This window comes from Lycorma delicatula, chromosome 2, assembly GCF_047948215.1.
Source record: "Lycorma delicatula isolate Av1 chromosome 2, ASM4794821v1, whole genome shotgun sequence".
Lineage (NCBI taxonomy): Eukaryota > Metazoa > Arthropoda > Insecta > Hemiptera > Fulgoridae > Lycorma > Lycorma delicatula.
In genome coordinates, this window is record NC_134456.1 from 188,058,399 (window position 1) to 188,080,478 (window position 22,080).

At 30.5% G+C, this 22,080-nt stretch overlaps 1 protein-coding gene across 1 annotated transcript in view; it reads left to right on the plus strand.

Annotated features, from left to right (window-relative positions):
• The window catches only part of LOC142319519 (uncharacterized), a 28,872-nt gene extending 10,693 nt beyond the window's left edge, over nt 1-18,179 (plus strand). The window contains exons 2-7 of the mRNA XM_075356891.1: nt 8,182-8,228; nt 9,406-9,632; nt 12,522-12,685; nt 13,581-13,639; nt 16,071-16,288; nt 17,798-18,179. Of these exons, the coding sequence (XP_075213006.1) occupies nt 9,457-9,632; nt 12,522-12,685; nt 13,581-13,639; nt 16,071-16,288; nt 17,798-18,047 (867 nt within the window). The 5' untranslated portion in view covers nt 8,182-8,228; nt 9,406-9,456 and the 3' untranslated portion in view covers nt 18,048-18,179. The remainder of the gene's footprint in view (nt 1-8,181; nt 8,229-9,405; nt 9,633-12,521; nt 12,686-13,580; nt 13,640-16,070; nt 16,289-17,797) is intronic.
• Nucleotides 18,180-22,080: the final 3,901 nt, after the last annotated feature.

The window sequence follows — 22,080 nt, forward strand, 5'->3', positions numbered from 1 at the left end:
ATGGGAAAGCATAAGAAACGCTATTTGTTTTAATTTCCAGAACAACCTAAAGAGGAAGAAATTGGCGTTTACATGCTAAAAAGGCTGGGATCTAGAATCGCAATTAAAATAAAAGAAGTGTAATTCATACATGCAAAATGAATTGAAACAATTATGTAATAAGGCAACTAATTGCTTCAATATAAGCGAGAACCATTATTAGATATACAGAGCTACAAAGTATGACCACCAACTTTCAATCTCTACTTCAATCAGTAATTAGTATCACTACCACTATTAATTTCATTTATGAATAACCTCCAACTTTTGTTAAATATTTCTTAAATATCAGAACAGCTACAATTATTATTATTATCTTTTATTACTGCATAGGATCACTTTAGTCAGTCCATTATCCAAATCTCTTTGATGGAACTGTTTGGGGCTTGCGGTCCTCCCAGTACTTTTTCATATATTCTGATCTTTGTGTCCTTTCTAATGTTGAAAATGTTCATGTTGTGAGTTTTTTCTCATGAGTATGAAGCAAGTGTTTTTGTTCTTCATTTTCTTGTTTAATTTTATCTATGGTGTCTTCTGGTGTAAGGCAATTTCCTTCAGATCCTCTCTTATTTTTCTGATCCATCTGCATCTTGTTTTGGTGTTTTTTGAGTCAAGATTGTACTGTACTGGCTGTTTCAGAAGTCTTGAATCTTGCATCCTCATGATATGTCCAAAGAATCCTAGTCTCCTCTTACACATGATATCAATGATGATAAAATTTATTTCATCTAGGCAGCAATTCACTGCTACACCTAGGTCGCTGAATGCCAGCAAGTACCCGTCCACCATTTTACAGTGCTTGGAGCCATAATTGGCTGGTGGTCAGCCATACTCAGGGTTAGCTTCCCATGGCAATGCGGTAAAAGTCTTTCCCTTAAGCAAACTACAGACGGCAACAAAGCGACCGCATCTAGGAACTCCCACGCGGTCCAACAATGCAGCTCTCGCCGTTTGTGAGTGGGCAATTTCCCCTTGACCTCTTAGTTCCAGGATGGCCCGATCTCTGGCCCCCCCCCCCCCCAAAAGCAGGGCAGCCAAACATCAGTTGTTCATTTGACTGGACTTCCCCACAGTTGCACAGCTCATCAGCTGCCAGGCATAACCGAAACAGATATTGGTTCAAATTAACGTGGTTGGTGAGCACCCAGGCACCTGTTGCCCTTAAAAATGCAAAATGCTTGAAGCATACATCCCCCCAAATCCTGTATAAAGTTATACAAGGATCTTCTCTTAGTCGTGGTGTCCCATTCCAGCTGCCATGCTTCCATTGCGAGGCTCTGCTGCCTCTTCCGGGAGATGGGCAACTGAACAAAATTTAGATCTGGTGCATTGCGATTGACGTTCTGCTCTGGTACTGACCCGGCTCAAAACCGCATTCCAAATACCTCAGCTTCATAGCCTCTTCGCAATCTCCACATGGCTCCCTGAACTTTCATCACTAAATCGATAGGAAGAGCCTTTCCCAATACTGTGGTAGCCTCGTAGGAGGTTGTTTCAAAAACACCAGTGCATACAATTAAGGCTCTATGCTAGGTACTCCTTAAATTTTGAAGAAGTGCTATACTTATATGCAACCTATGCGCCCAAACAGGCACCACATAAGAGATCATGCTTTCAAAGGCACCCCGGTACACCATGTACATTTGACGGGCCCGACTACCCATAGTCTTTCCAAGCAATCCTAAGTTTGTGCATCACTGAGATGGCGTCCGCCGCTACTTGCCTAATGTGGTCGCTAAACAGCATCTTTTCATCATACAAAACACCTAGATACTTATGTACTCTAACTTGGCTGATTACACAGCCTTTATATTTAATATGGGGGGTTATGACTGTACGATAATTTATCTGTGCCCTTGAGAAACATAAACTTCATCTTGGGCACACATCTCATTAAATTTTGAATGTCCAACCTACCCGCTGAGGTTGACAAGGCTGAATGCACCCAGTCTTCTAGTTGTGGTAGTGAATTATCACAAACTAAAAGGAGACAGTCATCGGCAAAAGCCTAGGCCATGATCCCTTCTAGAAATGTCAATCCCAGAAATCCGTCGAATACCAGGTTCCACAGCAGGGGACTGAGAACAGAACCCTGTTGGCTTCCCCTGGTAACTGATTTTTTCACAACTAGGTGCGCATCCTTAAACAGAGGTATACAGTTAGACAAATAAGTCATGTACCACAGCCTGCAGGGCTACGGTAACATTGCAGCGTTCCAATTCATTGAGGACAGAACTCCAACAGAAGGAAGGAAATGATGCCTCTACGTTTATAAAAATTGTCAAAACATATTTACAGTCAGTGTTTCCACTTTGGCAAGAGCATTTAAGATGCAATTGTTGGTGCCAACCCATTTCATGAAGCCATATGGCCTCGATTTAGAAAACAGTTCACCTCAATGCTTTCCCAGGGCCGTTCCACAACCAGCCTTTCAAGCAACTTGCCGATTATCGGCAAGAGGCTGATGGGTCGATAACTGCCGACCTCACTAGGATCCTTTCCTGGTTTTAAGAGCACCCTCACCAAAGCCACTTTCCAACACGTCGGGAAGCAGCCCCTGCTTAGGCACTCTGAGAACAACCTGCCAAGCGCCTCTCTTATGACAGACAGGAGATGGAATAATATATCTGGGTCAAGTTGGTCAATTCCTGGAGGCTTTTTCAGTGCCATTCGAGAAACCAATCAGTCTATATCAATGGGACGCCAGGGAAGGACATAGTCCCCATCCTAACGCCAACTTCTGCTTTACCCTCCAGAGCATCTCGAAACAAGAGTATTCAGTCGCCACAGATGTTAAAGTGTGGTCATGACCACCAAACCCACATCGAACACTGGACAGCACATGCAATGGCTTTGGCCGGTAACGTGATTTTGCAGCTGCCAGGGGTTGCACTGCAACTTGCGCATGGAGTCTTGCCATAACTTGAGTCTGGCTTCTTTAATGGCATGAACACTCATTACGGGCCATTATCAAATATGAAATATAAATTCATGGAAAATTTAATCTGCAAATAACAGTAAAATCAGTCAAATTGATTTTAGGTCTTCTCTTTTATTAACATTGATAAAAGAGTGAAGAAATAAAAATACCACAAAGCATTGAAGAAAATGAAGAAAAAAGTAATTTTCCTTCACCACCAATGGTGGTATACTTTTGGTGGGTTTACATCCATAAAAACAAAAATGGTCATCCATCAAAAAACATTCTGCCAGATGATAGTTATGATCAAATAGAGCACATATTACTTCAGAGAAAAAGAGAAAGATTTTCAAGGTAAATTATAATTGTCTGTAATAGTTTCTTAAACAGTGGTATCAATATCATCAGGGTATTTAAGAAAAACAATTTAAACTTTTCATTTTCTATCCAGATTTGATATGATTTCCAGTCAGTTCTACTATTATGAAGGGCTGGGTATTTTTTTTTTTTTATTACCATTGTACTAAGAGTAAGAAGAACAGGTGAATGGTCAGATGAAGAATCATATTTGTTTTTAACATATGTGTAAATATAAGAAACTCCTGAAGTGATAAAAAGCCAACAATTTCATAAGTTTTGTTAGATATGTTGGCCAGTGTGGAAATGTTTAGATGAATTTTGTTGACAATTCTTTAAAGCCCTCCCTTGAGTTATCAATCAAGAACCCCAAAGTGCTTAGCATTCCAGTCACCTCTGGTAATAAAATGGGAACCTAGCATTTCAAAAAATTGAGAAAATAGATCTGAGATTGTGTGACAAGAAGGACAATAAATTGCATATAACCTGGGAGTCCTATTCAAAACAATAACTCCAACTGAAGTTGCATGTATACGATTGGTACTGTATGGTGGTAACCAATGTTTTAATGTACTGCTGACAAGAACTGCAGTATCACCATGCGCTCTACCATTTGGAAAATTATTTTGAAAGTAATTGCGATCTGTAAAGTGGGTTTCTAAAATTAAAATTACATCTAATAAGTTAGATCATAGTTTCAAATTCTTGTCGCCAATTTACATGATAAATGATGTTCAAAGTTGCAATTCACAGATATTTTGTCATTAACAGAGCTTGATAATTATCTTAGTTAGCAGGACTATGAAATTGCCGATTTGTTGAACATGAAATTAAATGTTAATTTTTCGTCAATTTCAGAATCGTTATAATTTTTGTGCCCTACAGCAATGTTATAAGATTGACTGACTGTACTTAAAAATTTCACTTTACCCAATTAAGGGAAATTATTAATATTTAAATCAACAGATGTATTCGGTTTAGTCCATGACTTTTGAGGTAAGGTTCTTTGTGCAGCAGAATGTATCTTCTATTTTTGTTTCCTTTTAAAAATCTCTTTACATACTTCGTAATCAGTAGGAGCATCTTTTTTTGGACAGTCTAGTCCTATGACATTTTTACATTTCACACAATAGTACATTGTTGACAATGCATTCACTGTTTTCTTACTCGATCTGCATTAAGAATATAATGGATTTCATGGCCATGACATTGAATAATGTACATTTTTTGGAATTTACATTATTTTCTCCTGAAAAGCTCACCCTTCCAAGTAAAAATATGTCCTATTAGGTTATGTTCCCGTATTCTTTAGAAATTTATTTTTATTAGTTTGTTGACAATGCGTACACTACATTCACTTTTCTGCAACTACAGTTTCAGTTAATTCAAATACATTCGGTACGTCGTTAATACCGAACAAATAATTGGAGGAGGTTAAACAATTTCTTTTGAATACTTTCACCGACCGTTTCTTCCACTTCCAAGTTTTTAAATCGATTTTTTAGCGGTAAATCATCATCAAAAGTATAAGAGTTACATTTGATTTACGTAAAACGGGTTAAGACTGCCCCAGTAGAGCAACTTTAATCTATGATATACATAATTTTCAATTTCACTGCCACAAATAAACTTAAACTACCGAAAATATCAGTAATTAATGAAAGGCGCGACATTTTTGGATCCCTGTTCAATGTATTTGGAGGTCCTCGCTTTTTGTTATTTAGAATGTCAAATACAAAGACATCAATGCATTGTCGATATCTAGATCAGCTGACAACTGTTCCAAACTTACGCGACAAGGCAATAGGTTATAAATTATTTGTTGAAAAATTAAATTGAATAGATTGTCCTAATAAATAAATATTAAGAATTTTACCATAAATCGGGCAGTTTCACATGAAGTGGTTTATCAACATAAGCTGTTTAATAAGTAATCTAACAATATTAAGAGCAGCTAATAAATAGTCCTTGTCGCCGATAACAACAGCTGACTTCTCCACATAATTTGAAGTAGAATATTTTTTTCATTTTCTTTGTTTTATTGTTTGGCAGTTACTATTTTATAACTAGCGGTGGTGAGTTTTAATTATCCAGATTTCAACACAAAAATCATGACTGTATTCACGAGTTTATAGGAATGTAACCCTTAAAATTCTACTTTTTTTGCAAGAACAGGTTTTTAGACACAAAAAGCCAAAAAATACTGTTACAAATGAGAGACATAAATCGTTGAAATTCATTATTGGGCATGTAATTAATGAATAATCAGTGTGGAAAAATCTGAGGTAGATAACATAATCTGTCCATTATCTAGGAAGATTAACTGCACTATGAAAATTAAGAGTGTAACGTATTAACCGTAAAGTTCAATAAATACTTATATTGGTAAATATCTTAAACAATTACTTTCATTAACACGTAACACAAAGCGGCCGTGTATATATAAAAAATCATAAATATAACAAACTAGTCGACATAATCATAATAATCACTACACGTACGCGCATACTTATTGGTATCTAACAAGACTGGCGTTTTGGCGCGAAATACAAATTCAATATATTACAAAGAGAAATCACCTAACCTGGCAAAGCATAATCATATTGAAAAAAAATTATTGCATTTAGAAAACAAAATTTATGTGTATCCTCTTTATTGAAGCATTTAATAAAGAAGTATGCAACCTGTATGACATAAATTAAAAAATGCATAATTTTAATTTACTTTCTCTGATGATTTAATAGTTCTAAAATCAGAAAATTAATGAGTGATAATAAACAAAAAGTGTAACTTTGGTAATAATGCAAAATATGTTTCTGTAATTAATTGTTTAAAATTTCTATGACAACATCATGAGATCTCTTTAAATGGAAATGTTTTGGGATAACTTTTTACATAAATTTTCAGTCAAATATCAGTAGGATTAAGTAAACCTTTACCTACTACCAAATCAAAATGGCTGGTAAGTTTTTTTAAGTTAACAAATCAAATAATATCTTTTTAAATAGACATTTTAATATTTTTGAACCTTTTTTACATACAAAAAGTTGATTCTAAAGGAACAAATTTGGTTACTTGATCCAACAACTTAAAAAGTTAAAGATCTCTATAGGCATTTATTAAAATTAAAATGAAGAAAATTTTGCCTGATATTTAAACATAGAGATTGCAACAGATAGTATTGGAACAGATTCTAATTTGCCTAGTGAATCACGGTTTCATTTTAAATTAATTTTTTTTACATAAATATAAGTAAATCAATCAACAGAAATTAGCAGCTGCAATTTCAAAAAGTCATAAGAGAAATTATACCAAGAGTAAAACTCCAATTAAGATAATTGGAAATTTCCAAGCTCAAAGAGTTGAGAGGGAATTTCTAGTTGAGAGAAATATTTGTATTTTTAAATGTTAGACATAACATATGTACGCATGCACGCTGTACACAAATCTTATAACTTCAAAAAAGTTATAAATTCTGCAAATGAAAATATAATGAATCTCTCCAGTTGTTAATTAAAAAAAACCTTCTGTATGTAGATACACACAGACAAAACAAAACATGAAAAGCTAAACAAAGCACAGTTCTAAACATGATTCTGTTATGTTGCAAATGAAAAACAAATATTTTGTGGACATTTGCATTTCCTTAGGAGCTTTGGATTTGCCAATCACAGTTCTAAAAAACTACTTGTTGGGATCAAGTATTAGGCTTTAAAATTAATTAATCATTACTGAAATTACACGTACCAATTGTGTATTAGAAACCGTAATATTAGGTCAAATTTCTAGTGACTTTTAAATTTTAATAATCCATAATATCAAAAAAAAATCAACATATAATTGTTATAAAACTTTTTCAGAATAACAGTATGATTAATCCTAACAAGATTTTTTTAAATTCTGATAAATAGAAATGAAAGAAGAGGTGGAACTAAAATGCATAAAAATTGCCACATCCTACCCACAAGTTATGTCAACATGAGTTCACTCACTCACTATACCATTTGACAAAAAAATAAATGAGAGGAACTGCGATACAATGATCTTAACCCATGCTATGATCTTAATTCCATACTTTAGGAGAAAGAAATATGAGTAAAATCAGTGCTTCTAAGTTTAAAACCACATCAATCTAGGCATTTTGACACTTTCATAAACTATACTCCAGTTCAGAATGGATCAGTCTCCTGATGAATTAATAATCAAAAACTGCAAAAAAATATACAGTAAAGGATTAAAAAAAATGTAAGCAAATTGTCAGAAATTTAAGGTAGCAACAGATGATTGGTTCTGCAATATTAGCTAAGCAGCATGCAATGGTGGTACAGAATTTTTATAGCTGGTTATGTAGTTTGAAAACAAATTAAAACACCTCTATTTAGGAAAAAAGACAGGGCAAACTATGAAAATAATAGGAGAATACACACTCAACCACACCATTACCAAAAAGAAAAGGTGTGAAAAAATTCTAAAAATTATGAGAAGCTGGAAGAGGGTCAAATTGGAAAAGAAATTGAAAATCAACAAGAACCCTATGAAACAATACTCCCTAAAATAATTCTTTATAATTAATGGAACCTTTACTTCCAAAGGACTGATGGAGATAATTATTGATCTATAGCTACTGATACTTAGCTCTGAAAAGCCTTTGGAAAAAAGTTCAGGTAATTGAAAGCAGGTCATATGATATAATTATGTTGAATGAAGTATTGATGCACTGCCATGCTGCTCAGTGAAAAGAATCATTAACATATATTATTGTTGTTTTCTACTCTAAGGAATATTATACTTTAGTTAAACACATGCATACGTAATGTAAACTAAAATACATATTATTAAATTTTGTAAATGTTGATTTTTTTCAGAGGATGAAGAAGATGTTCCCGCAGGTTTTGATGTCGGAGGAGGTGGTGTAAGTATTATACAAACTAACTAGCATGACATTTTTTAGTACGTAAATGTGTTAATACATTTTTTATAAAATTATATAAAAATCTGTTTGAAATATATCATTAAAATTACGTTTCATATAAAAATAAATACATATTCATTTAATTTTTGATCTTATGACAGAAACATTATAAGTAAGAAGAGAAATGTTGCATGTTAACCCTCTTCCTTCTTCCTAACCATGTAACAAATTAGTTACCGAAGTGTTGCAGTTGCAAGCAGCAACTTAGAATTTGAATTATTACACTGTTTTCTCTTATTGGAATGTTGCAGATATGCTCTGAACAATTTTTGTCAATTAGAATTATGTACCATTAATTATGATTTTTTAAGTGCTCTAAAAAACCGGTCAAATTCCTATGAAAATAAAACACCCTCTTCACAATTTCCAGACCAATTTTCCAAACGGGCAACATTGTTTGAATAATTACCTTTTAAAAAGATAACTAAGTGGATGTAAATACAGATTGTATGCACTTTCTGTACAGGTGTGCTGCTATACCAAAGATAATCCTACTAATCTGGTGTGAAAGAGATCTAACTGTAATAGTCTAAAGAGGTCCGAGTAATAATTTAAATCAGATATTTTCTGTAATTAAAAGGGTGATGCTCTTAAATCTTTGCCACCACTTATATTTTTTCAAAGTTTTGGTTTATAAAGCTGGTTTATTCTCACTTTCCTTAATTAGAAAAGATGGGATTGCTTCCTGCCACTTTTACATTTTCAATAAGTTGCTGCTCTGTATAGTTTTATGATTACCATTTCTGTATTATCTCAGAAACACCATTAGAATTCTTTTTAAAAAAAGTTTATGGAATTGGATCTAATAATAAATTATCTACATAATTACATGAAAGCATAAGTTACACAACTGAAGCTATCTAAATAACTTAAAACCAAGCTTTATTTAATGGGAAGAATTGTTATATAATTAGTATTTTAGAAATTCATTCATCATTAAATGCATCAGACAATTTAACAATTCAGTTTACACCCAGACATCCCTACTACTATGAATATAAAAAATGCTACTATGAATTTATAAAAATACTACTATAAATTATAAAAAATGTAACATAATGTGCGTATTTAAATAGGTAAGAAAAGAATAAATCTTTTTTTGATGTGATAAATACAGAGGGGGTCATTCCAAGCACCACCAGTTGATGAGGATGATGAGCTGAATCCAATGAACTATGAGCATCTTGATGCTATGAACACAGAGTTCATATACTACAGTACAACACTAAAAGCCATTGCACCAACATTATCCGGAGTAGAAGACAGAGCTAAAGTAGTCCCATGGATCAAAAAACTTTTCGGACCAGAATATCAAGCTATGTTCTTTCGAAAGAAAAGAAATAAGTAAGCAACTAAATTCACATTTAATTTTACATATTTATGGTATTATTAAATTTATAAATCCAATAACAAAAGTTACTGCACTAATTATCCTACTAAAAATTTTATAACAAATTGAAAAGTGATAAAACAAAGGCAAAAAATAATTTCTACTGTTGAGTTCAGGTAAATCTCAACTACATCCCAATTTGTGTATATATATTTTATAAACAGTCTGCAACTATAATTTGCTGTTACATAAGTACCTACTTTGTTAAAGTACACAATTCCCTCCTCACTGAAAAAGTACCTAAATTTTTTTGTTTAAAGAATTTGTTCTTTCTTGAGGCAAGGTAACATAAAGGTAACATAAAATTGGTAACATCATAACATAACATAAATTCTGTTATGATGTTAAAAGAAATTTGCAAATAAATTTTCAGTTTTTATTCTTTTGGCTAGGAGGAATAACTGCAGATGGGTCACTGCTACTTATTATTTGGCCAAATTAAGAGAATGAGTAAGATGTATAGGTATAGATGACCGAAGCTGGAAATTAACATTTGATTGCAACATTACAATTGTTATGTACTTGGTTTGGCAGATGCAGAATATCAATTTGACAATAAACTGCAGTTTATATGCCACTTCAATCAGAAGCCACTTCTAGAGCAACAGTGTTATGTACTTACATAACACTTACTGCTTGATGAGAAAGATAGGTTATATACATACGCGTGTGTGTGTGTGCGTGTGTGTGTGTGTGTGTGTGTGTGTGTGTGTGTGTGTGTGTATGTGTGTGTATGCTACTTTAAGTTAAAACTCAACATAATTCACCCCTACATAATGATATTTGGTAGATACCAACTTTAGAATAATTGTTTCATGCTTTACCAAAATTTGCTAATAATTTTATCAGTAGCTTGATGAACTGTGTAATTCCTTAAATGAGGGCCAGTGATTTCATTATAAAATCCAAATTGTCCACTGTTTGACCAAAACAGATCTGTATGTTTTTATACAGAATTAAATTATCTTTAGATTTTGGGTGAGTGGATTTTTTTCATATATTCTATAAAATAAAACAATGAAATAACACAATCTTATATTTAAGGAATGAAATCCCACATACTAAACAAACTTTCTTCAGTTTTCCTTTTTCATTTGTTTTGTAAATCATCTATTACATTTAAAAAGAATCTATAATAGTTAACTGTGGAAAATCTACAGCTCTGATGGATGGCTATGATTAGAAATTCCTATTTCTGTTACTTAGGGAATTGTGTGTATGGTTTTAATAGTAAGATGTTACTCAGAAAGAATTTCAAGGTTGTATTTTTGAACATTTCCATTTAAGAAGAATAAGAGGCAATACTGGATGAATAAAGTAAGAATAATATGTCAAAATTCCAAATGGCAGGCAAGCTAGAGTGAAACCTTGGACTTTTCACATGTGGAAGTTGACCACAACCCTAAACTAGTAATAATTTTGATTAATATCTATATCTATGATTAAAAACTAATCAACTAAATCAAAATATGAAGATTTAATATTCAAATTGGAAAGTGAAATATATCAATTTGCAGTGAATACTGTCATAAAGCAGAGAGATGCACTACCAGGAGTTACATTTAACTTCTGGTATTTAACTCTGGTGCAATTATAAGGGCTCTGAAGGCAAGCAACAAAGTACGAATCCACAGAAGTGGATTCATATTTTTTTGTCATGATATTTGTAAAATCTGGTGGATATTTTAAACAAAATATCAAAATTAAAACAAAAGGAATTATACAAAATGTTTTTCTAAAAAAGAAAGTCATGATTGACTTGAATATTGATATATTTAAGTATCTTAAAGGTCAGCAAATTGAACTCAAAGAATAATTTTTTATACAGAACAATTTTTTTATACATCAACTGAGATAGAGTACTTCTGAGATAAAGAATTTAAGACATGGAACCACTTATGAACAATGAAATAATTCTACAACTTACTGCCAACCATAGTAAAGTTAAGGATTATTTTGTAAATTTAAAGCTCATGAAATCCAAGCTCTTGTAATAATAAAACTCTTCTTCTAATAAAAAAACTTAAATTACACATGTTGCTTCTATCAGCAATTTTACAGATTGAGGGAAGATATGGATATTGATGAATGGCAGATAAAGAAAAATCAGTATTTTAGAGCCTTTACAGACAGAGGATAATTGGAAGGTGGTGTACAAGGTGGAAATGATACTTTTCTATTTGTGCATGTACTTTTAACAGGGAAGACAAAATGAATGGTGTACCTGGTGAAAAATTTCCCAATCTTCACAGGAATTGCCCTGCAACTGTTCTAGAAAGTAGCAGTCAGTGCAGTGATTACATTCACATCACCACTGTACAAGTGTACAACTCATTCTGAACATGGCACTCAACGTTGAAAAAGTGGATGCATTATAGCATTTAGAAAAATTATTGTATTAAATAAGGAATTTGTTTTCATACATTAATGGTTATAATCAGTTTTCCTGAAATACCATTATTCAATGAAAAAATTGAATATTTTAAGATAAGCATACAATCTAGCCAAGAGTCATACAGTCATAACCAAGTTGTAATCTGTCTTTCACTTTAAAGGTCCAAGGTTAATTTTGGTCAGATATGGCATTTCTAACATGTAAAAAATTCCTATACCATACCCTATGCACAAGTTTAAGATAAGGTGGTTAATTAATTCTAAAAAAAAACATTAATGCTTTGTGAATCAAGTATAGCTTGATTGCATTTATTACAAAAAAACATACTTTTTTACCTTTACTCTTCTGTATATATTTTTAAGTAAATTATAAGAATATTATTTATGTATTTTATTATTGTCTAAAACTTGTATATGCATAAAAATATATTTACTTATTTTTTCATTAGATATCTGTTGCACCTAACTTTAAAAATTATGAAAGATGAGGTAGATGGTATTTTTAAGAATCCACCAGTTTGTGGTGCATTAACAAATGTGGAAGATCTACAGCCAGGTCCTAGAGTACCAGCTAAGTGGGAAAGTGATACTACATGGGAACGTCTTCTTGAAGGTTGATATAAATTATATTAATTTTGTAAGATAATTTATTCAAAAAATATGTTGTTCCTTACTAAACTGAGCTAATGATTTTTAATATCAAGATAAAATAACAGCTTATGTTGGGGTGTGTGTGTGTGTGTGTGTGTGTTTTGTAAAATTAAAAGCATATATGTTTGCCTTTTCTTTTTTTTATCAGATTTAACTAGTAATCATTTTCCTATAATTCATTAAGTAACCTTTAGAAATAAAGATCCAAAACGTCTAAACGTCTCATGAAATTCTTTTCTCTTAAAACATCTTTTTTTCAAATTTTATCTATCTATAAAATTATTTTTTCTGCACTGCTTCGTAGAATTTGCTACATTTCATTTTTATCCTGAAATTTATATTTTACTATGTTAAATGTTACTCTTCATATAAATTTTAAACTATTTAAAACTACCAAATTTTATACTACACACTGAACCAAATTTAATAACTAATAACAATTTTGAAACGCAATGTTTTCAGTTGCTCTTGAAGCTACTGAAGCTATGTTATTGATGACTAAAAAAAAAAAAAATGCATCAGAAGATAGATGCAGTAAAGAATTAAGTAGAAAATGTTTATAAGATAAAATAAACAGAAAATACAGGATAAAATATCAAATAGGAATATTTTATTTTGGCTCAATTAAGTTACAGGCTAAGAAAAATTGAAAGTGAAGTGACTTAAGTTTATTACTGAGATTGCTCGAGATGAAATAAAAAAGGAATATGAACTGGTAAAATTTACGATGAATTAGATTAAAACTAAAAACGTCATAATAAAATAACAAAATAGAAATATTAAATCATATAAGTTGCTTTTTTAAAACATGATTTAAAAATAATTAGATATACTTCTAAAATACATCAATGTTACAGGTTTATCGCCAGAGAGAGCAAGTATGATGTGCAGTCTCCACAACAGAAATTGCAACTTGGTGAGTATAAATGTGCTCTTGATTTCTTCTGAATGCATGTAGAAGAAATCTAAACTATAACATATTTGTAACCACAATTAACAATTAAGTACTCATTTATTTCATAAAAAGAATTGTTATATAAAAAAATTATAATTATTTTATTTTAATTTATTTTATTACCTCTTTTAAATCTTTTGTTTAAACTTAAATTAAAATAATCGGATTTATTTTTTATCATTAGTAACTGGACTGCTCAAAACTTATTCACTCCTTTCTGTTATGTGCTGATCAACTTATTAATATCCAACAACTTTATTTACTGCTGTCTCTTTCTCTTTACAATTCTCTTTCTCTTTACAATTCTCTTTCACTTCCCACATTTGAACTTTCTTCCACTACTAAATTGTCAGGTTCTTTAATACGAAACCTTCCAATCTTCATTATTGTATTAGTTTCTCTCTTCTCTTTCCATATCATTCATTTCCTTAAAATTAATCCTCTAATAACATGAATTGAGTGTAGGCTGATATAGTTATTAGAATATAACAAAACTATACCACTTACTCTTTTCTGTCATTTGCCTTTTACAATCGACAAGTTCATATTTACACATTTCATCAATTTAAGTAAAAGTCATTGTTTAAAAAGTATTTTAACAATACTGAGTATTATATCATTAAATGGTATAAAAAATAGTTTTTAACAATAAAATATAGTTAAGATAATGTATAAAAATAAATGAATCTTCATCTTTATTCTGGTAAAAATAATACCATTAAGTAAGGTAAGTGTTAACAAATACATTGTGTCATATATTATTATGACTAGTTGTAAAATATTAAAACCTTTAAATAAAATCAGGATTTTTATATAAAGCCTCCTCCATAATCATGATTCTAATACCTGTTTATTTATTTTTGAACCAGCTTTAACTTTTACATTAATGTAAATATAATGAAAGCTATGATCAATAGAAATAACAAGAGCCTCACAAAAAAGTCATCTTATCTTTTTTGTATCCTGACAGTTTTAATTTGTTGACTATACTTTTCCAGTACATAATGAAGGGTAAAATATGATAGTCATGCTAAAAATTATATTTTCACTTTTTTGGACATAGGAGCCATGAATATCAAGAAATACAAAAAGTGGGTAAATTCTTTTTGTGTGCTTTTGAGTATTTCTGTAAAATAGTTAAATAAAAAATGGAAAGCAGTTTGGACCTAGGGAGCCATGAAACATCAAAAATGTGGGCAAATTATTTGACTATATGTTTTTGAGTAAGTCTGCAAAATAACAAAAAATGGATAAAATTTCTCTAAAATTCTACCTGATGCACAGTAAAAGACATGGCAAAACTCTCAAATACCAGGAGAGTAAATATTGTTTGATACTGGAGAAAAGGATTAAACTGTCATTTATTCTGATAGTTTTGATAAAGTGGGAGGCGCAATACATTAGAAGGAACAGGTATGTAGTTGAATGTGCACAGAGTAAAGTAGGAGGAAGATTTGAGAAGTTTGAAGGGAAAAAGATTAGAGAAGGTGGACACAGTTGAATATCTCAATGATAATTATTGAAATCAATAACAATCAAACAATGATGGTGAACAGATCTATTGGCTAGCAAATTGAAAATAAGCAAAATTGCAGAATTCAGATATCACTGACTCTACTCAGAGAATAAATCTAGGGTATTGACAACTGAAAAAGGCTAAAATGAAGAGAAAGAAGCTAAGAAAGACACAACAGGGCTGCCTGGGAAGTTAATGAGGAAGAAACAACAAAGGAGGACAAGTCTTTGAAAGATAAAGGAGTACAGAAAAGGTCAGGTGGCCTAATTCTGCAAGGCAGATGGGAATGATAGTGGTAAATATATTGTGCTGATAGAATTCTAGATTCATAGTACAACTAATAAGCAATAAGCATTATTAATAAGATAAATCTAAAAGATAAACTTCTAGAGGCTGCAAATATATTACTGCATGGTTCTAATGAATTTGTTCACCTAATAAATAAATGCACTCATTGAATGTCTGTTAGATCACTGCCACTCCACTACTCCATTGACCTTTGTGGAAGGTTCTGGATTTAAATCAGTTATATTTGGCACTTTTCACATACTACAGATTCATTTCTCATCATATAGCAGGTAGGTAACTGTAAACTGTGAAATATATTCTGTTAATCTGTGTGTTTTCACTTGTGATAAAAATGTTTAATATATGTATAATTTATTTTAGTTATCTTACACACACATACATATATATATATATATATATATATATTTTTTTTTTTTCAGATTATGCATATACTAAAAACATTTGAGTTACTTAATTTAAAAAGTCTTGTGCCTCAGTTATTCTTAAATAACTTTTAATTATTTTGAATTAATAACTATTTGAATTATTCTTATGTACTTTTAATACTAATTTTGTTTTTGTATGTAGGAAGAAGATAAGGATCCGAAAAATGTTTTGCCTAGTGCATTGCTTGACTTAGAATTCAGATATTTCTTGTATCTAGCTAGGCCATATGCAGCACTTTTAATAGTTGCCGAAGATAAAGCAAAAGTAGCTTCATGGCTTCAAGCTCTTGCTACTATCAGATCAACCGCTTGTCTTGGTATGAAGGGTATACGTAATGACTACATGCAAAACTTGTTAGGGTAAGTAACATCAGTACTTTAATTGATATTTAATTTTCATTCAATAAAATATTATTATTTTGTCTGAAAATGAGAATTATTTATTACAGTAATGTAGGGTTAACACCCCTAAACATAGTGAGTGCTATGAATTTACTTGAAAATTGTATTATAAAAAAAGTAGATAAATTTTTGGTTGGAACCTACATCTTTAAATACCTGTGCCAAAATTTCATTACTGGAAGTTATGTTTTTTCTTGTTTTCTAAAGCCAATCTTCAGAGAAATCCTTTTCTTGTCAAATTTAATTGACAATAACAATTTTTTTATTAAATGATTGTATTAGTAAATTCTTAAAATTTTGGCCTTTAGATACAGACTTATAAAATTTCAAATTTTAATTAAATACATACAGTAAATGTGAATGTTAATGCAAAATCAAAGTGTTTTAGTTCAAAATGTGATATACAAAACAAAAACATATTCACAAAGATTTAAGCAGTCAAAATTAACTCAAAGGAGTAGTAGTTTGCATGCTAATTTGTATCTTATTGTTTACAAATAAATAATGGAGGTTCACAATTACATATTTAATAAAAATATTTCTTGTCAGCATACTTATATACTTCAAGGTACATTCACAAAAATGCAGGGCAAAAATTAATTGGATAATTTTAAAAAACATATTCGCAAAAATTTGAATTACAATCATTTTAGATGTAGATTGAACTTACCTATAAATAAAGTAATTAAACCAGAACAGACAACTCAAATTTTGGCAATAAATAAATAACAAATACGAATAAGGTTTAATCCCCTTTTCAAGATTTTCCTACTTTGTTCTATCTGCTCACATTTAAAAACATTTTTACATGAACAATTTTCTTCATGATCTGTAATTTTCTTATTTTTTTAACAATGTAAATAATTTTTATATGCTTAGTTTGTAGCAAAAGCTATTAAAAAAGATTTTATATTAATAAATTACTGTGGAGAAAAATATATATTTAAAACATTTTAATAATACTAATGTAACATATTATAAATCCATTAATAGTTAAAATATTTTTTTAATTTAAAAAATGACGTCAGTTTTTAATAGGTGTAAATGTGCGGCTAAATCATTTTTTGGAAGTTGGTAGAGAGTTTGTAACAGAGTATTAAGAAAATACATTGGGTATTTTAAATGTGTAACAATATTTAATTGTCCTGATAATGTAAATGGTTCATTTACATGATTGATAATATTTATCCTAACTCATTTGTTATTTATGAGCATCTTACTTTTTAATCCTAAAAAGCTTATTTTTATCAGACAGGTTGCACTGATGATTAAGATAATTTTCATTGCTTGATCCATTGGTTCAAGATTTGTTAGCTTAGTGTTTTTATGTTTAATAAAACTTAACAGTAATATATTAATAAATTACTGCAGATAAAAAGATATTCCTACTAGTTTACTTAAACATTAATAAGTAATGAACTATGACGTATGGATTTTAATTATTCAAATATTTCGGATCTGAAACAGGTATCTCATTGATCTTCGTGCAACAGGTCCATTCCAGGAATACCCACCAACAACTGCATTACCAACACTACAAGATGCAGCATCAAATTATGCATCAAGACATCCTTTTACGGATCCAGCTTCAAAGGAAGCAAATGATTTCCTTGTCGGTCAGCCAATACCTGAAAATGGAGCTATATGCTATGTTGCAGTTAGTGGTGACTTAACAGAAACAAATCTTGTAGCGACAAAACCAGAAGAATCATTTTAATTTTGTTTTAAATGTTTTTTATAAGTCAAAATTCTTCTAAAATTATGATTGAAATAAATTTACTATAGTTTGATTAGCTGCAATTCCCTGCCTACAATTTTTTTAGAGACTCTGTGATGATATTTTTATAAAGTTTGGTGCATAATTTTTTAATAAAATTTCTTTTTAAATATTCTGTTTTAATTTTTTTCACATTTAAGAATAGAAAATACTAGTGTTCATATATATGAATATATTTGTTGAATACCTGAACACATGATATAATGAAAAGATAGATTTTCACTTTGTTCTTGATTCAGGGCCCATAGGCTGCCTATCCACGTTGGGCTTACAAAAAAACTGGTAGTGTAATCTAGTTTGGATTTATTCAATTAGAATATTTTGAACTTCTAACCCAGCTGAAATTTTAAGTTTTTTCAACAGCTATTACAACAAACAATTTACTCAGTATCATGTAAATTACATAATACTATAAAAAAAATCATAAGTTAAAGCTGTAAAAATAACAAGGAAAAATAACTCCAGAAATTGCATCTAAGTACAGTTTCAAAACTGTACAATAAAAACATACTTTGCAGGGCATAAAATTTTAAGTTTTAATGTTATAAGCAAAGCATTTACCATTTTTGGTCATAATCAACGTTACAGCAACACTATTTAAAGTGACTTTTAAAAAAAATAATAAGCATGATTGATTAGTTTTGTGCTCTCCTAAGATAAGGCTTATTACATAAATAACCAAAATATGTTTCCAAAATGATAAAAATTTCTCTACAATTTAAGAAACTGGACAAAATTGTTTCCATAAAAACACAATATGTGCATCTGAACATAAGACTGGATTAGACACAGTCAGTGTAAAAAATAGTATTAAATAAAATTCATCAAAAATTGCTTTATTTAAAAAAAATAATAATTAGGATTGATCAAGGTAATATGAAAGGGTCAATATCTTTTGTATACCTAAAGTAACAAAGAATTGAATACAATATATTCTTCACAAGCTGGAGTGACTTAACCTTTCATCTAGAACATCCTGGATTTGAATCCTGGTCAGGCTTGGCATTTCTCATATACTAAAAAATATTAACCTCATTAACATGCACAACCTTCAAGCTACCCTTTAAACAGCTACTCAAGTAATAAAATTTCCAAGTTGAGTTTGGTAATATCGGGTTTATTCCTCGTTAATTTCAAAACGATATTAAAATAAACAAAATAAACCTGTTATCCACAGTTTCCTTATTTTAAACTATTTTAATTTTTTACTGATATCATCACTGCTTCCTCTAATGTAATAGGTTTTTTGTACAAACAACCAGAAAAGTTATTACTACCTAAAAAACTCAAAAAGGTCAATGCTGTATTGCAAATGAAATGGAAAAACTTGAACTAAAACAGAATTAACAAATAAAATAGACACTAAACTATTTTTAGTCTCTAATTAGAAGCAGAAAAGTGATTTTAAAAAGCTCCCAAGATAGAAGAATGGATAGAACGAAATAATAATTGAAGAGGGCTTGCTCTAACAGCTTAAAAGGATTACATAAAAAAATAAAAAGGAATAGCAGTAATTAGATTAAAATTCAGAGATGAGTCTAATATCAGGGATTTATGATTATTAAACAATTTTGTTCACATTACTTCAGTTTACATTACTTAAATACCATCAATTCTATTTGCTAGTTTGAATCTCCAGTATAATGCCATGTAGTGTAGAGAATCAAAGAAAAATGTACCATTACACAGTAGTTACTTAAGAGATGTACTGGAGCATCACCAAATGACAAAAGCATGACATACATGAACCTAGTGGATGCCGAAGTTAACATCACACCTTCTTTGTGGCAGCTGTCTCATTCTGACAACTTTTTCTTTAATATAATGCATTTATTGTCGACAGCTATCAACCACTCATCCTGCAAAACTGCCTTCATATGATGTTCAAAGCACATATAATCAGATAACATAATCTACAAAAGTCTGCCATGTGCAAGCTTTTTCAGTAGCTTTATAAGCTCATTTATTAGCCAAACGAGGTCAATACAAAACTATTTCTGTTTGGCGAAATATAAAACGATTTCTTGCTTGGATACTATTCTCTAAATTTTTTTATAGTCTTTGTTTTCAGTAATTTTTTACTGACTCTCTTATGATACTGAGATTTTCCACTACTAAAGGAAGATATCATTATTACTAACCTGAATTATTTTTAAATTATTAATAAAGAATTATCAGATATCCCATTATTGAACAGAATATTTGGGGGAAAAGGTCAATTATGTTCACATACGGCTAGCTATACAAGTATTAGAAATATTTTATTGACTTAAAATATAATATCTATCTATGCTTAATCTATCTTTCCTCAAATTCCATTATATAACCTACAATAACATCCTACTTAAATACTGATGATCTAAGAAGACATTCTACAACGAAGTATTTATTTCAGTATTCAGTGTGTTATGCTTTAAGTAAGGTAAAATACAGCTAAGGAAATGTTTTACAAATAAATTAAATTTTATCACATTTGATTTCAGTAATAGTTTTCTACTAAACAAGAAATTTGCATTAAAATTATTCACAAATTAAATTTAGCGGCAATTGACTAATTATTAAAGATTATGAATCCTGGTATAAGTAAACTACCAACCAGGGCAGCATTAAATGACTAAAATTAACTAGAACATATACCTTTAAATCCCCCCCACCAAACAGCACGCCCACCCTACACATATCGAGGGTCCCTTTACCCTTACTAACTAGTTTAACATTTTCTAACTTTAAAATGTTTGTTCCATCCCCTAATTACTCTTTCCAAAACTATATTAAACAGTAACGGTGATGAGACCAATCACCTTACCTCACCCCTGCAAAAGGTTCAGAGCTTAGTCCTTGAAATTTTATTTTGTGAAAGAATATTTTCTAATACTAAAAAAAATATTATCTTAATTTAACTGCAATAAATCTCATTTAATATAAAATAGAAAATTTCGTCTGTAAATAATATTCAACTTAAGCCTACATCATCTTTGAATTGATGTAGGGTTAAATTACATTTCACAATATATTGCAACGTTTGAAAACTTAATGTTTTAGTAGGCTTCTTATAAAAACAGGAATACATAGATTGTGTGAGTGAGAAAAGGCATGATTAAATGATAATGAAAATGTTTTGATAATGATAATGAAATGAAATGATAATGTTTTAATGTATTAAATAAAAATGTATACTGCATCAACTAAAAGAAAAAAAAAATAGGTAATTTACTATAAAAGATTAAGTCTTCAATGGCACTTGGTTACTGCAAACCTAATAAGCTTTAGGTCTGGATTGAAGCTGAAATCTTGCTCAGAGAATGCTAAAAACAAATAAAATACCGTAATATATTTTTTCTTGAATGAATGACTTGAATGAATAGTAGGTACTTATAATGAGTACACCTTTGTATATTTAATTTTACACTACTCATCCTCTGTAACAATTACTCAAAATACGTAATAGCTACTATGCAATAATTTCTCTACATAGGGATAGGTTACATGAGATTTAATTAACCATTTCGTGTTTGTAAAACGTATTTAATAAAAATAACATACCTTAATTTGTTGAACTGTACAATAACGATCAGCTTAAATGAAAAAGTAAAACAAAACGAACGCCGCCGTTGCGCTGGTTATTTCGTTAAGCCGACCACTGCACTACAGAACGCTCGGCAATAACCGCAATTTGCGAAGTATCCCGATCTAGTTGTCACCAACGATAGTGGTCGAGTTGAAAAGAAATAGAGTTTGTATTTTACAATTATGACGTTAACGTGTTTATTTTAAAATTCACTTAACTTAGAGAAAATATTGCATATCTTCTGATACATAAGAATTTTAACATAATAAAATCTTTAAAAGTTTTCTTTGAGAAACTATTTTATTAAAAGCTCAACAATTCTTTTATTGTAATTATTACTAACTAGCCGTCAGAATGATAGTAAGTTCATTTCGTGTGTTAGTTCTCAATACACCATGAAGGATA